Consider the following 19,328-nt stretch of genomic DNA (forward strand, 5'->3'; position numbering starts at 1 on the left):
CTAGAGCAAAGGGGCTGGACTAGATGACCTCTTCTGTCTCTAAATCATGTTCCTAATCATCTTGACTTCTATAGATGACTATCTCATTGGTATGGTGCGAAAGGGGAGGCAAAAATGAAAGTTAAAGAAGCCCTGGTCTAGGAAGAGTGTGATTATGTTCATTTATGCTGTGAAGCTGGCCTATACCGCCATCATTGGATATGTTGTCATCAAAATGCCTCAAATGAATATAAAAGTTTAAACAGTATCTTTTTTTGGGGGGCTGGACAGATTGAACATGTGGGAGCTAAGTCCACAGCCCAAACACCGAGGTCATACATAGTATCATAGCAGTCAAAGCTGAAAAGAACCACAAAAGAGTGCCTATGTCTCTATTTGGGGTCTTGAAAGGCTGAGTAAGTGACTTACTTGGTAAGTCACACAGCTAGTAAGTGTCTGAGGTGGGATTCAAATTTGGCTCTTCCTAGAATACAAGCTCCCATGTACTATCCACTGCATAATGCTGCCTCTAGGGGAAAGAATTTGCTCAGAGTCTAAGATGTTTTGTGTTGTTACTGAGAGGAACCAATCATTCACTTATTTGAGCATTTCACATATATGTCTGTGTTCCCTCTTCTCACCACCCCCCCCAAAAAAAACCACCAAAAAACTAACAGTTCAGCCTGCCACAGTCTGTAACGTGTTTTTCTTCGTATTTATCTTTGAGCCTAGACTAAGTGTCCAACCTTCACTCTCTATTCTGAGGAGCAAGTGTCAGTCATGAATAGTGCCGGTCAATTGAAAGTGCACTGGGCTTCTTAACATGTTTATCAATAGCACCATTCTTGGTACTCTGAAGAGGAAGGTGCCTGTGATCAAGGGCCCTGAGTCCAAGCTGGCTGACAGAAATTGGAGTTGGAGTCAGTCTCCTATGGCTGTCCAGGAGGCCTCTTTCCTTAGTGTCTGCTTTCACTGTTCCTCCCACCCACTGCTATCCCCCCTCTGCTTTGAGTACACTCTTTCTCTCTCCTATTTTTTTCCTCATTCTCTCTCCTTTCAAATTAAACTCAGTCACATGCACCATACCCACCTCTTCCTCTCCTGCCCACTCACACACACTGCCTGCTGCACATGACTCCCTCTCAGACATTATTTCTCTTTCATACACACAATTCCTCCCTTACACACTCTTTGTAATGGGTCGTTTTCCATACTCTGATGATTCTTTCCTAAGCTGTTAGCCTGTAGCATTTCCCACAAACGAAAGGTGCCAGGTCAAAGTGCGCCAATTAACGTCTAATTCCGATCCCCTGCTAATGTTGATGAAGGTCCCGTGAGCTCTTGGTCTGCTGAATGTCTGGGGCCAACCTAAGCCAGAAGGGATACCCCTGGGATGACTGTACATGCAGCAGTGCTCCTAAGACTCTGTATCCTACTATTCTCCTCAACTCCATCCCTTAGAATTTTAGAATCTAGAGCAGGAAAGAACTTTAGAGACCAGTATTCCAGCTCTGAATTTATGATTCTATGAACCCCCTGAAATAAAGGAACTGACCCAGAGGGGCTGAGTGGCTTCTCTATATCATACAGATAGTAAATAGCAGAGCCAGGATTTGAACATAGACCCTCTCACTTGCTTGTCCTCCTGTGTCATGTTGACTCTCACTCATTTGTTCCTATATGAACAAGGGATTTGCCACCTCTTAAGCAGCAGGAGCAATGATTACTTTTGAGTCAAAATACAGTGTCTCAGGATGCTAGGGAACATCCTTAGTTCCCAGCTCCCTGCTGTATCCCCAGCACCTCTAAAATTCTTTCAAGTGTTTCTTAATCCACCCTAAGTCTAGGTGGTATGGACTTAGGGAAGCTTCTAGCTTACTAGTGCTGACAGGCCACAGCTTGCACAGTTAGATTCAGAGGGAATGCTTGCTCAGGGACTGGTTGGGCAAGATGACTTCTGAGTTCCTTCCAGCTCTGAGAGAATCTCAGACAACTGGTCACTGGCCAGAAATACCTTTTGCCTGCTACTTTTCTGGCATGTATCCTGACACCCTTTGAGGGAATATCACTTTCCTTACTGCCTTCTTCTATGCCTCCTGACCTTCTTATAAGAAATGAACTTCTAGCTTTCTTATTTGCCTACCATGTGATAGCAGAGGAAAATCACTAGCCCAAGAGATTCCATTCTAAGGACAGATAATTCCTTTTTGAAAAATGTGGAAACTCCAAGTGACTAAGTATTATTCATCACACCTTTATTGACATTTTAAAAAAATCAATTCTACAAACTCACTTTTAGAAATCTCTATTATTCAAGATTTCTATATAATTGACTAGTTATGCCTTCCACAGAATGAAGGGATTGAAATTATGATAGTTGGGTAATAATTGGAATGAATTATTGTCACTTGGACAGCAAAAAAATAAAAAAATCTGTTATAGACATTTTTCTCTGGTTATATGGCATTTTCACCTGGCTGATAATCGAACAGATGCAGTTTCAGTTCATTTCTACCTCCTTTCTGTCAGGTATGGAAGCCTGGAACAAGGTAGATCAGAGAATGTAGGCCCCTCTACATTGGGAGTTCTTTTTTTTTTATGAGTATTACTGTCACTGGGGTTCCCAATCACATTTCCTGACTACAGTCACTAATGTACCACCTAGAAAGTTTTTCCTGTATATCCAAAGAGACCAGAGTGAGATTCAAAGAACCTCATTCATTTGACTGGGGTTTGGGAGGAAGAATGGGAGAGGGAGAATCATATCCACGCAGATGTTTTCTGTTGGAGTTATGTCAATGGCCTGTGCTCAATCCTAGAGCCTAATTAGTTAGCTGAGTTCACATTGATCTTGTTTCTTAGTATGTCCTTTCCTCTTCTTTCTGCAGGATTTTGGGAAGTGCCCACGGCTGAGGCTCTTTACTCAGGAGTATATTCTTGCCTTGAATGAGCTGAATGCTGGTATGGAGGTGGTAAAGAAGTTTATTCACAGGTCAGTGAGACCTTCTTCCCTCACCAGTATCTCTTTGCAGCCACACTTACCCCACCCCCACCACCAGGGCTGTCTGCCATTCTTTTAGCTTAGAGACAACGTGCTCTTCTTTTATCCCTGAAGAGCAGGTAGTGTTTGGAGATACCAGAGGGGTTAAAAGGGAATAAGGAGTTGAGAGAGGGGGATCCCATTGCCGAGCTCATCATATGCACTGCTTTTGACCAGGAAGCTGACCTGAAGTGAACCATGAAGCCAAAAGTAAGATCAGCCGCTGAAATGAACTGAATCCAAATGTTGTTTTTTGCTCAACCATGAGTGGAATTAAAGATTTTCTTAAAGAATTCCTACTAAACAATTCTGAACCAGCACTGCAGTCATGTTGCCATCACTGACCTTGTACCTATGATTTCATTGATGAGGGAACCCGCAGTAAGGAAAATGCTCCTATCAATGTAGATCTGCTTCTTAATAATGTCTTAGTGGTCTGTGGCACTGAAAGGATAAAGGTCTTTCAATAGAAGCAGGCCTTGAATCCAGGTCTTCTGACTCTAAAACTGGTCTAGCTTCTATGCCTAACTGCTTATGTGTTTTCTAAAATTACCAACCTAGACCACAAAATATTGTCCAAAAGAAATGCATTTGGGTTAGAGCTTCTACTACAAGCAGTATTAGTTGACCCTCAGGAAATGCAAGCTTGGAATATCACAGACTTAAGAAAAGGTATTTGGGTCAGGAGAGTGTCTCCATGTGAGCTAAATTTTCAGGCAAAACTTTTTGTTAGTCACCTTAACCCATCGAGCCCAGAACCCTTACAATGCCCCTATTCTGTTCCTTCATGTAATCCCAGTGTTCTCTGGATCCATTTCTTTTCCAGCATGCACGGCCCCACAGGGCAGTGCCCCCACCCCCGGGTTCTGCCCAACCTGGTTGCAGTCTGCCTTGCTGCCATCTACTCCTGCTATGAAGAGTTCATCAACAGGTCAGTGCAGCCTTTTCCAGCTCCAACCAAGGTCATTCTGGATAGTAATTTTTTCTTTGACAACTGGGGCTGTAAAGGGCAGCCAGAGTATATGGGGCCACCGATTACAGCATCATTAGTATTTATCACACCCAGAGTACAGACAGTGCGCCAGCTTTGAGCCATTTGCAGCAGCTGCAGGGTCCTCACTTGGAGAACAGGGTGAACTGACCCCCTCAAAGCAGCCCAAGCACATTTTCTCCCTGCCAGGTGTGTGCAGATTCAGGCAGGTAGCCACTTTAGAGGCATTTGTATTGCCGAATTTATTTAAAGGCTTTAAAAAAAATGGACCTTTTTTAAAGCAAAAGTTTGGTCTGGTGTTTTTTTTTAAGTGAAGATGATTTTACTAAATTCACTTTTAAAATATTTATTAAATTTGTTCCACAACTTATCAGGTATACCTGCCATGCTCTAGCTAGACTAAAAGTATTACAGTTGGGATAGATAGCCTCAGAAGATTTTCAAGGTGTGGAGCTATATTCTCCCTTGCATGTAATATGTACACATGCAATTTATGTATGACTTAAAAAGAGAGATCATGAATAGGGGATCTTGGTGGGAGTGTGAATAGGGGAGCAGAACTGGGCCCTGAGGTTTGGTCATGCACCTTGAGGTCATTGCCTGGGCAGTGAGACTTGTCCTGATTTAAGAAATGGGTCCTAAGACAGCTGGGTCCTTGATGTTGGGTGGCATATGGGGGTGGGCTCTGAGCTGTGGTCCTAAGAATAGAGCTGTGTGGGTGGTCTTGGCAGGGGAGACTTCTACATCCTGTAGATATCAGGTTCATTAATATCCTAATGAAGCACACTCTGATAAATAACCCAATGTCTATCCTCCCCTCAGGCCAGGCTCCCTCAAATACACATTCACCCAGACATACACACTCTACTGTAGCCTTTTCTCTCACTGTCAAGACAGTTTTTTTGTGGTCTAGATCTAAGAGGTTTGTCTAGGCCTTATGCCTGCACACATATGTACTGTTTTTGGGATTCCATTATGTGCCAAGCGGTCCAGAAACTAGTTAGGTCATTATAGGTGTTTGCCTAGAGGAGGAGCTGCTTCTTGGAAAGGAAGGTAGGAACTGCAGCTCTACTGCAGAGAGTAGAATGACAGGCATTTGTCTTTGGTCATGTTAATCTGCAGGAAGCAGCCCTTTCTGCTGCTGACCTGAATTCATTTGAAATGCAGTAGCCCCTCAGTGAATTGTAACCTTGTTAAGCAGTTCTGAGCACGCTCTGTTTCCCACACTCCCATCCTCCAATTCATCGCTCATTCTTAAGTCTCTGATTCATACTGGGGATCTCCGGCTTAGCAAGACATGGGGTTCCCTGCTCTGTGTTTATCTAGTACTAGGGCATGAAGTGGGAGAACAATAAGTGAGAATCATTTTCTTTACTTTTCCCTGCAGACCCAGGGCCACACACAGGTGTGGGCCCAAGCAAAGGATGTCTCAGGAGGCTCTCAGTTGCTCAGACCAGATAGGATTGGATTAAGGAGAGCTAGAGCACCGTTCCTCTGTGCTGATCTCAGAGGGCCTTTATGCACCTGTCAAAAGTCACAGACTTATGGGAGAGAGTTTAGAATTGGAAAAGGTAGAGGGATCTCATTCCACTGTCCAGGTTGGGAAATTAGGGAAGGAGAGGGCATGCCTTGCAATATCTAAAAAGCCAGTGGTAAAAACAGGAGGAGGTCCAGTTATTCTGACTTCCTAGCTCAGTATCCCATTTATAATAATAATAATAATAATAATAGCTAACATTTATATAGTACTGACTATACTGACTGCCAGTACTAAATAAAGACTTTATAATTATTATCTCATATGATCCTCATAACAAAGTGGAAGGGCTAAAAATCTATTTTGCAGATGAAGAAAATGAGGCAAACAGAGGTTAAGTGACTTGCCCAGGATCACACAACTAGTAGGTGTATGGGGTTGGGTTTGAACTCAGGTCTTCCTGACTCTAGGCCCATTGCTCTGTCTACTCTATCCATAAGACCCAGCCATTTCCTTTTGACTAGTAAATAAAAGAGAACTCTAGTTGAATTCATTTTTACTAATCAGGCACCTCCAGAGATTTCCAGATGGGAAATGATTTGGAGGTTGAGAATTATTTTTAAAATATTTATAAGACTGTGATTACAAGATGAATCATCCAGAAGCATCCCTTAAGAGGACCTTAGAGAAACCTAACTGTAAAGTGACTCCCACGAGATCCTGGGCTTGTAAGGATGGTCATAGCATTTGGAGTTTCCAGCTAAAGGACCTAGTTGTGTGGCCTGTGGATCACTGAACTTCCTCTCTAGAGAAGGATATCATGCTATTTTTGCAAAGTTTGGTGGGAAGGGCTTCTTGGTGACCTTCCGGTGGCACCGCTGTGCTCCAGGCATCAGGCTTGAGGTCTCACAAATGACTGATGGGTTTCCTAGAGGAGTCTTACATTCTATTGTCAGTGGATAGGGTGCTTTGTGGAGGGCACAAAACTTCTCTCATTTAGTCTGTAGAGGAAGTCAGGACAGAATGCAAAATGCAAGCAATTTTTAAAAATAAAAATAGCTTTTATAATGTTGAACTTTAAGTTGGTAAATTAAATGGAATTATTTAATGGTTCTTTTTTTTTTTTTTAATCCATTCTCGTTTCCTCACTAGTCAGATCTGAAGACCCAATTTGAACATTTGTCTCAACTCTGGTATCATAGGAATGTAGGATCACATCATTAAAACTGAAATGGATCTTAAGAGGTTACCTAGTATAAACTTTTGGTATAAAAATAAGGGAAACTGTAGCTTATAGTAGGTCAAATGACTTGCCCAAGGTCAACTTATTGTAAGCAGTAGATTCTACACTGACTTCTTAGGAGATTTTTTTTGCATGCTTCAGGGTTCTTAGCTAAATGCCAAACAGCTGATAAAGAACCTTCAGATAAATAGAAATACTGCTGTATTTCACTTGTATTATATTCTTCCTCCCAAAAGCTCAAGGTGTATAGAAAATGATTCACATGTAATGTTTCATGGTAGAATGAAGCTCACTTCAACAATATTAAGCCTCTGCTGTGTTCTAGGAACTGAGAGTATAGAGAGGCAAAAACAACAGTCCCTGTCTTTAAGAAGCTCATATTGTAGTAGAAAGGAGCAGGATGGACAGGTTTTTGTATGGAATATCCCCTTTAGCCATACAAGTTACTTGCTATAATCTGCCATGTGTTTAGCCCAAAGGCTGAAAGAATGGTCAAGATAAGGGAACATAGGTAATGCTGTGGGAGCAATAGTCTGTAGCAGATTTAAACTCTGTAGATGGAAATTTTAATAATCCCCTCTCATCATTAGATAAGTATTTAAGCACCTACTCTTTGCAGTGTTCTGGGTTCAGTGGAAGGACTAAGGATGAGTTTGATGGTGGTGACACAAAGATGCATAAGATTATACCTTAGCTTCTACCCTCTGGGACTTCACTAGAATGAAGAAGAAAGACTTGCATGAAGCATTTGGGGAACAAACACAAGACTGCATATATCAAGTACACTCTTATGTGGCTCACATCCTAGTACAATAGGATGTTGGAGCAAGTAAGGATCACTGAGGACTCAAGAGTAATCAGGGATAATAATATTAGGTGACATTTATATAGAGCCTGAAGGTTTGCAAAGCTCTTTATATGTATTATCTCATTTGATGCTGAAGGAGGTGACACATAAGCAGGGCCTTGAAGGATGGGTTGGATTTGGATATATTAGATGGTGGGGGTGGAGAGAGACATTACCTATGGGAGAACCATATCAGTAAAGGAAAAGATGCCATATTTGGTAAGTGTTAGGGAAGGGCTGGGCAGTGAAGGAGACTAGTGGGAAAAAATGAAAAAACTAGGGATAGCCTATGAAATGGACCCCAGGAGAATTGAGCCAGTATTCTTTCTGCTGTACCTTGCTACCTCCTGGTAGCACAAGGCTGACACAAGACTTTCCAGCTTGTCACCAGAGGATTTTAGTGACAGAATGTGCCCATCACTGGTAGAGAATGCCAATTTAGTTTCTTTCACCAAATCCCTATTAAGAGCCTAATATGTGCCCAACTTTGTTCTAGTCACTGGCAATACAAATACACTGGCCATGGGCCCTGGATATTTAATTCATTCAATAAGCAAGAAACCTTTATTCAGTATCCATTATGTGAAAGGCAATGGGCTAGGTCCACGAAAGTTAAACAATAAATTTTTGTTTTCGGTCAGCTACATTCAATACATTTCAATATTAACCATTGTTGGAGAGATGATGATGTGCATCAGAGTTTGTAGTGCTTTACAAGTGCTTTACAAATATTACCTCATTTGTTCCTCATAATAACCCGGGGAGGTAGGTGCTATTATTAACCTTATTTTCCAGATGAGGAGACCAAGGCAGAGAAAGGTTAAGTGACTTGCCCAGGGTCACAAAACTAGTAAGTTTCTAAGACCAAATTCAAATTCAGGTCTTACCGACTTCAGAGTCCAGTACTATTCAATACAACACCCAGCTGATTTTTTTAAAAGGAAAAAAAAACATTTCCCAAAAAGAGTGGATCAAAGGTTTCTAGAATCATGGATTTAAAACTGGAAAGAACATCTAACCCTCATTTTACAGATAAAAAAATTAACAAGCAAAGGTGCCAAGTGACTTGCTCAGGATCATATGGCTCATAAGTGGCTTTCTGAACCTGAGTCTTCCTGACTCTTAAGTCTGCTATGTTCTCCACTACAATGGAGAACTCTTAGAGGCTCACGAAATACACAGCAGCTCGCTAAAGATCAAGGAAATCAGGAAAAAGAAGTCATACAAACTTTATAGTCTTCTTTAGTACTTCTGATGATCTATGAACTGGTGCTGGAGGACAGGTGTGGATTAGGTGTGGATATTTTGCTCCCTCCATGGCAGTTTATAGCCCCTCAGACTTCAGTTGGTGATCTTCATATCCTCAAAAAAATGCATAACCTGGTAGCTAGGCCTGCTAGTCTTCAGACAGAAGATAAAGTCATAAAATCATAGATCTGAAAGGGATATTACAGGCCATGTAGCCTACCTCTTCATTTTACAAATGAAGAAATTGAGGCTGGGACTATCTTTGGCTTTTTTTTTGTACCCCCATCACTTGGCACACTGCCTGGCCCATATTAAGCATTTAATAAATGCTAATTGACTGGGAGAATCTCAGTGGAATCTGAACCCAGGTCTTCGAACTCCAGAGCCAGTACTCTTTCTGCTGTACCTTGCTGACTCCTGGGTATATAATCAGGCTAACACAAGACTTTCCAGCTTGTCACCAGAGGATTTTAGTGACAGAATGTGTACATCATTGCTAGGGAATGCCAATTTAGTTTATTTCAACCAAATCTCCATGAAGAGATATGTGCCCAACCTTGTACTAGTCACTGGCAATACAAAAACAAAAGGAATCTGCCCCTGCCCTCAAGGAACTTACATTTCCTGACATCAACATGGACACAGATTAATGCACTATATATACACAAAACTTAGTAAATTACAGGTTACTTGGGTGTGGGAAGAAGAATGGGGAAGAGATACTACCTTGAAAGAAGGTAAAGATTCTAAGAAATAGAGATGAGGAGGAAATGAATGCCAAATCCTAGGGGGTGAAGGAGGGGTGTCAGTGGAGAGACCACTGGGCAAATACACAGAGGAAAGAGTTGAAAACAAGGGTGTGATCGGTGGAGGGTGAGGTTAACCAGGGAAGGCTTCTTGGAAGGAGTGACTTCTGAATGTAGATATTGCTTATTTGTACTTTTCTGAGCTCAACTGTAGACTTGTGATCCCTAAGCCCTCTGTTTCTAAAACCATCCTTTCCCTGATCTGTCACTGCAGCCGAGACAATTCTCCAAGCCTGAAAGAAATTCGCAATGGCTGTCAGCAGCCATGTGACCGGAAACCCAACTTACCACTGCGCCTTCTCCACACAAGCCCTGACCTCGTCTGTCAGGAGGCGACACTGTCCGAATCCCGCCTCAAGTCGGTCATTGTCACTTCCAATGAGATCCATGTGGAGGTAGAGCGTAACAACACTGCCAACCAGAAGATGACAGCCAGTGCTGGCAATGACAGTGAGCCCAACCTCATTGACTGCCTCATGGTCAGCCCCACGTGCAGCACCATGAGCATCGAGCTGAGCGCCCAGGCTGACCGCATCCTGGGCTGCTATGTGGAGATCCTCAAGATACTGTGAGTGCCACCTTCCCCATCACTGCCGTTCACCAAGGGTATTTGCCCAAGTGGAGGGAGAGGGAGGGACTGAAGGGAAACCCCCATTGTATACCATACCATAGCAATCTTGTGGATCTCAAATAATTTGAGCAGTGCATGGTAGATAGCTAGTTAACAGAACTCTTGGAGGAAGTCTTTTGAAAAGGGAAGAATCCTTTTGTAAAAAGCAAATGACTACCTCTCATTTATCTTTTCTGTGTATGTAGATTTGCATGTGTCAGGTTAAAGAAAAGCATGCCTCTTTTACTATGTCTTTAATAATAACTCTTTGTGTATGTGTGTGTGCATATGTGTGTGTGTGCATGTGTGCTGGAACAGTACTCAAATTATAGTTCTCCAGTCTCTGGTGATTAAATATCTCAGAACCACCCAGGGTTCCCCCTCCCTGTTCCCAGCTTCTGCTGCGACACTGCAGAAAGACTGTGACCTGTCAATATCATGAACCTAATCACCAGGAGAGTGCCGATAACCTTGGTTGTCCTAGCCAGAATTGAAGCACTGCTCCCCTGAGACAGATGAATAGAAGACTGGAAGGGGCTTTTATCTCCTTTGCTATCCCCAGGTTTTGGAGGTTGCCCCTTGTGATCCTGTGGTCTCAGGGCCAAATCTATTCTTAATCTGCCTTTGGTCATTTTGATTTGCCCTGGGCTAAGTGGGGTCACTTCTTATACCTATAACTCACCATGCAGGTGTGGATCTGAAGGCTCTTGGGAAATGGGACCTTTGTATCTCCCAGCCTACCACCCCACACCCCTTTGAGCACAGGTATATCACACTTTAGAAAAACCTGACATGCAGAAATTTGAGTTTATAAAGAAGTTATATTGAGGTAACTATTCACATTTCAAAGGGTTTCTTTTCAAAGAAATTTTAAGTTGTACTCTTCCTAGTGCATTTAAAATAATTCACTAAAATTTTTTGAGTCCCCACTATGTGCAAGTTACTGCATTTGGTGCTATATAATGTGAAAAATTGAAACAGATTTGCAAAAATGTGATTTATATACAACTTTTCAGAAACTTATCCATTGTAGAATGAGATACACCTATAGTTAATCTGATTGTCTAGGATACTTTCTTGGCTATCTGGCCTATGCCTAGATCCTAAAGATATATTAATGCCTGCTTATGATTTCCCTGAGCTACTTTATATGGGTTTTTCACTCAGTTCTTTTAGCTTAGGTGTTTGCACTTATTCTCCCTCCTGACTGTGTTAGGGTTGAGAGTCTGGCCTAGATTTAAGAGAATTCCGTTGTTTACCTGAAGGGATGGATGCAGGGAAGTGGAGGGATGGGAGATGCATAGTGAGTGCCTTTCTGTGCTTCAGAAGAATCACTTTTGTAGGTGAAGATATAAAATAATACATGCAAACAAAAAAACCAGAGAGACAGAGTCATCTGGTTTGAAAAGGTCACTTGCAATTTCAGGGAGTCCCTTGTGACCCTGTTGACCAAGTTCCTAAACTTGATTCTCCCCCATCCCACCCTGCCCTCTTGCCCCATTACTCTTGGTGGCCTCAGCCTATTTGAAAAATAGAGGGTGATGTGGCAGCTAGGTAGTGGAGTGAGTAGAGTACTGGCCTTAGAGTCAGAAGGACCTGAGTTCAAATGCAGCCTCAGACACTTGACACACTTACTAATTGCGTGACCTTGGGCAAGTCACTTAGCCCCAATTGCCTTGCCTTCCCCCCTCCAAAAAAACAAAAGAAAAGTAAGGGTGAGTGCCTCTAAAGGGGTATTAGAAGATTTCTCAAATGCTTTCAATCCGTCCAATTAAAGACACAGAGTGTATGTTTAAAAGGGCATTCTCATCCCACAACTTCACAGATTTCCAAAGCAAGTATCTGAGAGCTTCCCAAAGATGAAGTCTGCCCACAGCGTTTCTGCAAGTCCGGAAAAGCAGTCATTAACCTTGCAAATAGTAGTTACAGCCAGCTCATTTCAGGACATGAACATCTGGCCCCTTCTTGATGGAGTCTTATGACATAAATTCAGGGCTTCATTTTAGGCAAGCCCAGGCTCTCCGAGGGTGTTGCTCAAGCCAAGGCCCCAGCAATGCTGCACATTCTGTGTTCACACTAGGCCCCAGGACTCAAGCAATTTTCCATAAACACTGGGAACTCCCAGACCTTCTGCTGTCTTGGGTACTGACTCATATTTCTCATTAAGCACTAAGGCTTTGAGTTTCATCATGCGGTTGACACACATTTTTATAAACACATTCATGAATGAGGGCCTTGTTCTTTGTAACTCCCCTCCAGACCTCCTCTTTGGCCACTAGTGGTAGAAGCTGCTGCCATGTTCTGTGTATGGGTGGGTGGCCAGCACAGGGAGGAGAGCAGGAGTGGTGGGGAGAGTACCTAATGCAAAGGAGGAGTTCAGTCAATATTTGCTATTGATAGTGATGGAGAACCAGTGTTGGCAAAGTGCTGTTTAACATATTGGGAAAAATAAATAAAGCAGAATATTTCTTTGTGAAGCATGTATACATCAGGAGCTTAAGTCCAAATGACACTGGTTCAGAATTGCCATGGGAAGACCTCATATGTTATCAGAACTTTGCATGTTTAGACAGTAACTAAATCTCTAGTAAGTTGTGTGGAACCCAAGGAAGGAGGAAAGTATTATAAATCAGGATCCTGACAGAAGTTAAAAAAAAAAAAAAAGCTAAAGTTACCTTTGGCTGCATTAATAGATACCTAGCACCCAGCAAAGGAGGGTATTAGTCTTGTACTCTAGCCAGGTCGCAGTCACTCTGGATTATTGTGGGGTCAGTTCTAGGGACAACATTTTTTCCAAAATAATTAATTAATTTTTAGTTTTCAGCATTCACTTCTGTAAGTTTTTAATTTTCTCCATCTACTTTTCTTTTCTTTTTTTTTTTTTTTTTTTGTCTTTTTGGAGGGGGGAAGGCAAGGCAATTGGGGTTAAGTGACTTTCCCAAGGTCATGCAGTTAGTAAGTGTGTCAAGTGTCTGAGGCTGGATTTCAGCTCAGGTCCTCCTGACTCCAGGACCAGTACTCTACCCACTGCACCACCTAGCTGCCACATCACCCCTACTTTTCAAAGAGGCTGAGGCCACCAAGAGTAATGGGCAAGGAGGCAGGGTGGGATGGGGGAGAATCAAGTTTAGGAACTTGGTTAACATGGTCACAAGGGACTCCCTGAAACTGCAATTTCTCCTTTCCGGAGAGAGACATCTTAGGTGGATTACTTGGAAGGATCGCCAAAGAAGGCATTTCTACACTGAGCTGGAGGTTGGAATAAATTGACCTCTGTAGGCTCTCCTAGCTATAAAATTCTTTGAAAATGAAGTACTTGCTGAAAGACTATAGAGTTTATATATGTATGCCCAGGTTCAGACTCTGAGGGAATTGTGAGAAATTAATTGATGGTCTTCACTGAGCTCTGAGGTTAGAGGCTGATGGCTCAGAATGAAAGTCCTGACTCACAGCCTCTTGTTTCAATTTCACATTGTGGGGTGAAGGTGTTACTTGCTACGAGATTCTGATTTCTTCCTTCGTTTTTGTTGTTCAGTCACTTCAGCCTTATCCAATCTTCATGACCTCATTTGGGGTTTTCTTGGTAGAGATACTAGTGTTGTTTGCCACTTCCTTCTCTGACTCATTTTACAGATGAGGAAACTGAGGCAAACAGGGTTAAGACACTTGCTCAGGATCACACAGCTAGTAAGATTTGAACTCAGAAAAGTGAGTTGTCCTGACTTCAGGCCTGGCACTTTTTCCATTGTGCCACCTAGCTGCACTCCTTTATATCTGTATTTGGTAGATAAACCCCACCTAGGCTGTCAGTAGTTAGGCCTAGTTTTATGCCCCTGGTAGCATATCTATTGAGACTTGGTCATCCTTACAGCCTGGAAATATCCATCCTTGTCTGTCAGGCAGCAAACTTTGCTTAGCGTGAGTAGACACATTCAATAGGAAATAATGTCCACAATTGTCACCCTTTCAGAGCTTCCAGTTTGGTAGATAATAGAACCATGAATCTAGAGCCGAATGGAACCTTGGAGGTCATCATGGCTGACTCCCTTATTTCACATATGAGAGGACTGAGACTTGCCTGGTCATACCACCGGTGGCAGAGGTGGCATTAAAATAGGAAGAGCCCTTCCCGACTGAAAGTCAGTGCTCAATTCATTACCTCAAACTGCCCACGAGACACATTTAAATAAGAGTGCTAGTCATTGCTCCTGTCTCCTAGAGCTTCCCTCATAACAACTCCATGAGACAGACAGTATATGTATGATTGTACCCTTTTTATAAATGAGGAAACTGGAGCTCGTGGAGAAAAAGTGACTTAGTCCAGTTCCCACGAGTCTCCTGCTAGGTATCAGAGTCAGAATCTGAAGCCAGGTACTCTGACACCTAAGCCGAGAACCCATTCTGTTATGCTATAACACTCCTTTATAGAATTAACTTACGGAGGTCAGTATGACAGTATGGGGAGAGTGGGGGGATGGGGCATGCTGCAGTGATGACCAGAGTAGTTTCAAACAGTATTTTTAAGAGAAAGGATATGATTCAGCAGAAAGGATGGAGAGATTATGACAAGCTGGGGGAATGTGATCGTGCAAGTCAGGAACAGAGTTGGTTTGCCATGGAGGTGAAGGAAGGTTCTGAACCACATGGAATATCTGGCACATAGAGTAGAGGCTGAGGTGTAACAGGGCATGAAGGCGACTTGATAGAAAGTGAGGAGCTGTGATTATTTGCAACTCAACAAGAGTAGTATGGGAGAATTTGCTGCTGAGAATGCCCTGCCTCTAACTTAAAATTCCTCTCCTCAGCACAGTCTCTTCCCCAGTCATCTAGGCAGGGATGGGGGCAGGGGAGAGAGAAAGAGTTCCATTTTCTTCCCTTTGTGACTTCTAATTCTAAATATTACCCACTTCTCTTAGCTATTCACCCTGCCAGGCCTTTCTAATTTTGGTTGCATAGGCCTACCCTGGACTCCACGGTCAGTTCTTTCAGTGAAAGCCTCACTCATCTGAAATCAGAAGTCACTGCAAGAGGCAGAACTATCTGGGGGAGGGTGGTCACCTTCACAAATGTGGAAGTAACTGAGGGTTATGAAATAATGAGGAAGATAATGATTGAGGTGTTGAGGCTTGACCCACAGGTCTAGTTAGTGACCAGGGTGAAGAACTGGAGAAAATAGTAAAGACATGTGACAAGTATTTCCATTAGTGCAGAAATTTTACCTGGTTTTCTAGTTACAACAAAATTATAGGAAATATTTGGGGGAAAAACTTGTTCTGTGTAGCTCCTTACATATCCTGGATACTTAATACATGCTAATTATGGTAGTAGAGGCTCTCTCTCTAGGGAACCCAAAGCACTCTAGAGAGATTATAACCAGGGAACCCATTCAGCAATCCTGGAAAGAAGGAAGAGCAACTGTGTGACCTTATTTTACAACTTAAAGCACAAAGAAGGAGAAGGATTCACCCAAGGTTACACAGTGACTAATAGGAAAGAGCCAAAATTTCTGGTCCAGGACTCTCTCCACAGGTCCAAGCATTTTCTCCAGAGTAGTAAAGGTACTTAGAAATGAATATGTGGGCTGTTGTTAGCAAGAAGCAGATGAGGGATACATTGCTTTGTAATATCTTCATTCCATCAGTTGCATTTTTCATTGAGGCCAAGAAGATATTCACTTTTACTCTCTTCTCATGAGGCTAGTAAATTCCCTACAGGAGACTCACTCATTTGGTTTCAGAGCCCTCACTGCATTCTCCAACTGGTCATCCCCAAGCTCTGAATTCTCTAAATAGCCTCTCCCTTTCCCTGTTTATGAGGGTTGCCCATGGCTACTTATATGTTTTGACTTGTTTGAGCCACACTTGAGAATAACTTCTGCTCTGATTGCAGATGATAGCTATGGTCTGGTGGGAAAAGTTTGAAGTGGCAGGTGTAAGTGGCATTGGTTGTCTCATATTTCATCATGAGCTACTGCAAGTATTCTCAGAATGAAAGTGCTCATAGAGTGGTGTATACAGTGTTTATGATTGACCATGTAGGCTAAGTAGACTCAGCTCCTCCCTTCTCTTCCTCATGGGCCCCAATCATTTGACCCCATCCTCCGTAGTGTAAACTAATAGAGATGCAAATATGCCCATGGGTTGTTCATTTGAACAATTCTTTTCCATTAACAAGTCAACTAGAAATGGCAGATTTTATGGATGTGTCTACATCTCAGAGCATGCTGGGATGTCACTGGATAGACTCTATTTATAAACAGAATAGGGCTATACAAGTTATCCCATTGCCAGGTCAGCTAAAGGAAGGTTAGTTGCTTTGCTAAGGTTTACATTGCCACTGTCCCTTGACTTATTGTTCCCAGAAACTCCCTGCTTCCTCTATTCCTATCTTAATAGGACAGTCATCAAAATCCCAATATTCCTTTTCCTTTCTCTGTTTCTAGTTCTCATTCATCCTGTCCTTCTCTCCTTATTTTCCAACCTCTGTTTAATACTCCAACAAATTACCAAAAAGTTCCCTTGAAATGTTGACTATATTTAGCTCTCTTTTTCTCCTTTCCCCCTTCAATTCAGGAGCATTCTAGCTATGTCTTGCTGCTTTGAGACAGGCCTCCCAATGTTTCACAACTAGACCTGTCCCAGTGTCTGAAGGCAACTTGCCCACACACTAGAAAGAAGGGAAGATTATGCCCACTTTACCTGAGAGGGAGCCATGCTCCTAATTAGGGTAGGAAAGAACCGGGGAGCACTGGTGATAACACTGCTATCCATGGTGTTTCCCCAGTAAGCCCTGTCCATGCCTCTTTCTTGGGTTGCCTAGTCCATTGAAAAGTGTGCCTATCTGATGACCACTAGGAAAGTTGCGGAGGGATAGAGGTGAAGGGTTACTATGGGTTTCCCCTAAACAAGGTACAGAAGCCTGCCTTGAGGGTGTATGCCCACTGGGAAACAGGGAGCTGGGCAAAGGGTGAATCTGTACTCATTCCCTGTGGTCCCAAAAGAGAACATCTCTCTGGACAAGGACTGTTTAATCAAGGATTTGTTGTGAATAAAATGTACAGCCATTTGACCTCTACTGAGGAAACTCACAATGAAGAGTTTGTTTTGAAATCTGAAGTGAGCCTTTGCTGGGTGTGTATCTGGCCAGGTCTAAGCCCTTCCCATCTAAGAGGGGACATGTCAGACATCAGTAAATTCTTTTTCCATTCCACACAGAGACAGTGTACAGACAGTCTTCATGACTTGTGGAAGACATGGTCAAGTCAGGTTACAGGTATGGGAAGGACATGGCATTCCTTTCACAGCCCTCACCAATCCCTTTATGACTGACAGAGGTGCTCAAGTGCTCTGCTTGTCACTGCTGTGGAGCGATGAGGTCCTGTAGAGTCTCTCCCTTCCAAACTACACCAGTTTTTTGGTAGTTAGCATCTAGGGTAGTGGAGGAGACCTGTGAAGACATTTAGCCCTGAAGCCCTGGTGGGAAGAGAGGGTGACATCAGAGCAATACAGAAACATAGCCGAGGGCACCCTTGCTCCTTGGCACCAGGATAGCCTGTTTGTCTCCTGCTCAAGCTGAAGAACTGGCTTCAAGTTATTGCATTTAGCTGATGCTGCCTAGAGTAAGGGCATCATAGCCCAGAGGCTAGCCTGAACCAACCAGTGTTACATGGGCTCACCTAGAAACTCAGTCTCTAAATGCCAGAGGTGAAAAAGGTATATAAGGAAAGTGATTCATTCTGCATTTTCTGTGCTAAATACTATAGAAAACTTGATCTCAGACTATTGTTGAAATTTAGCAGCACCAAGGGAATCCATAACAGTGCCCAACTTTTTCAGATATATGGAGGTAAATGGGAAAAAAAAACCCAGACTATTAACAAGTATTAATCTAACTCTTGATTCTTTAAATATGAGATCATGGCTCCATTGAAGTTTTCAGCCATAAAGATATATGATCAGCTTTACCAGTGCTTGAGAGAAAAATCCGGATTTATGTAGAAGTTTGATTAGCTAGAAGCTAGTCAGAAAAGCCTAAAATCTAATTGTGCTTCAGTCACTATCTTTGTGACCCAGGGCAAGTCACTTAACTCTTCTCAACCTCAGTTTCCTTCTCTATAAAATGGGAAGAATGCTAGCACCTACCTCCCAAGATTGTTATGAGGATCATGTGATGTGTATATATATATATAACACATAATTTGCAAATCTTAAAAAACTATATCACTGCTAGTTGTTGTTAGTCTAACATAATTTTTCACTCAAACTGATTTGTCATAGGATTTCTAATCAGGCCTTTGCAATGTAATTTATCCGTTTATCGTTTATTAATGTTAATATTAATGATAGATGACATTTATGTAGCACTTTAAGATTCACAAAGTGTTATACAAATATTATCTCAAATATTATGAAGCTGATGAACCTGGGAAGAGTGGATTTGGGTAAGAAGTTGGGTCTTTGTCCTGCTCAGTTGAGTTGGACAGTTTCTTGTGAATATATTAGTGCTAGATGAGCACCAGTGGCCCATGGACAGATAAAAGGATTTAGATTTAGGTGTGAAACAAGAATTGCTCCATGCTTTGACCTATGATTTCTATGTTACTGGAGCTCTTAATCTGACACTTGACTTTTCCATAATTCATCCACTTATCTTAGGCAATCACCCTCTTCTGGGAACTCTTCTCTCTATTTGCTTAGCTTTAGAGGAAGTCTTTCCTCAAGGGCCTCCAGGGCATGGTCTAAATTCCAGAGGATGAGGCTGTTGCTATTTGGTTGTGGGTTTCTTGCGGGTGAAGACATCAGTTTCCATTGGGGGTAACTGAATAATGATGATCCTAGAGATTGAGCAGGCATAGAGTGAACAGGAAATTGAAGGAACTAAGGGACCATAAAGATAAAAGCCACATCTCTGAGCTGCCTCTCAAAGCCAGCTTTTAGAAGCATTGGCTATGGGTGTAGAAGTACCTGCATCTGCCACTGCACCCTGCAAGAGGGAAGGAAAAGGAATGTTGTGTATCTAGTCTAGATACTGCTTCTTCCTAAGTTAGTATTCACAGAGGGTAATTGCGTATATCTCCTAGAAGGCATT

General features: G+C 42.4%; 1 protein-coding gene across 3 annotated transcripts in view; it reads left to right on the forward strand.

The window, feature by feature from the left end:
* Window positions 1–19,328, forward strand: part of CMIP (c-Maf inducing protein) — a 268,084-nt gene that overhangs the window by 225,170 nt on the left and 23,586 nt on the right. For all 3 annotated transcript variants that reach the window (XM_072634197.1, XM_072634196.1, XM_072634198.1), the window contains exons 8-10: window positions 2,868–2,971; window positions 3,846–3,950; window positions 9,846–10,199. In XM_072634197.1, the coding sequence (XP_072490298.1) occupies window positions 2,868–2,971; window positions 3,846–3,950; window positions 9,846–10,199 (563 nt within the window). The remainder of the gene's footprint in view (window positions 1–2,867; window positions 2,972–3,845; window positions 3,951–9,845; window positions 10,200–19,328) is intronic.

The sequence above is a fragment of the Notamacropus eugenii genome, chromosome 1 (genome assembly GCF_028372415.1).
Source record: "Notamacropus eugenii isolate mMacEug1 chromosome 1, mMacEug1.pri_v2, whole genome shotgun sequence".
Taxonomy (NCBI): domain Eukaryota; kingdom Metazoa; phylum Chordata; class Mammalia; order Diprotodontia; family Macropodidae; genus Notamacropus; species Notamacropus eugenii.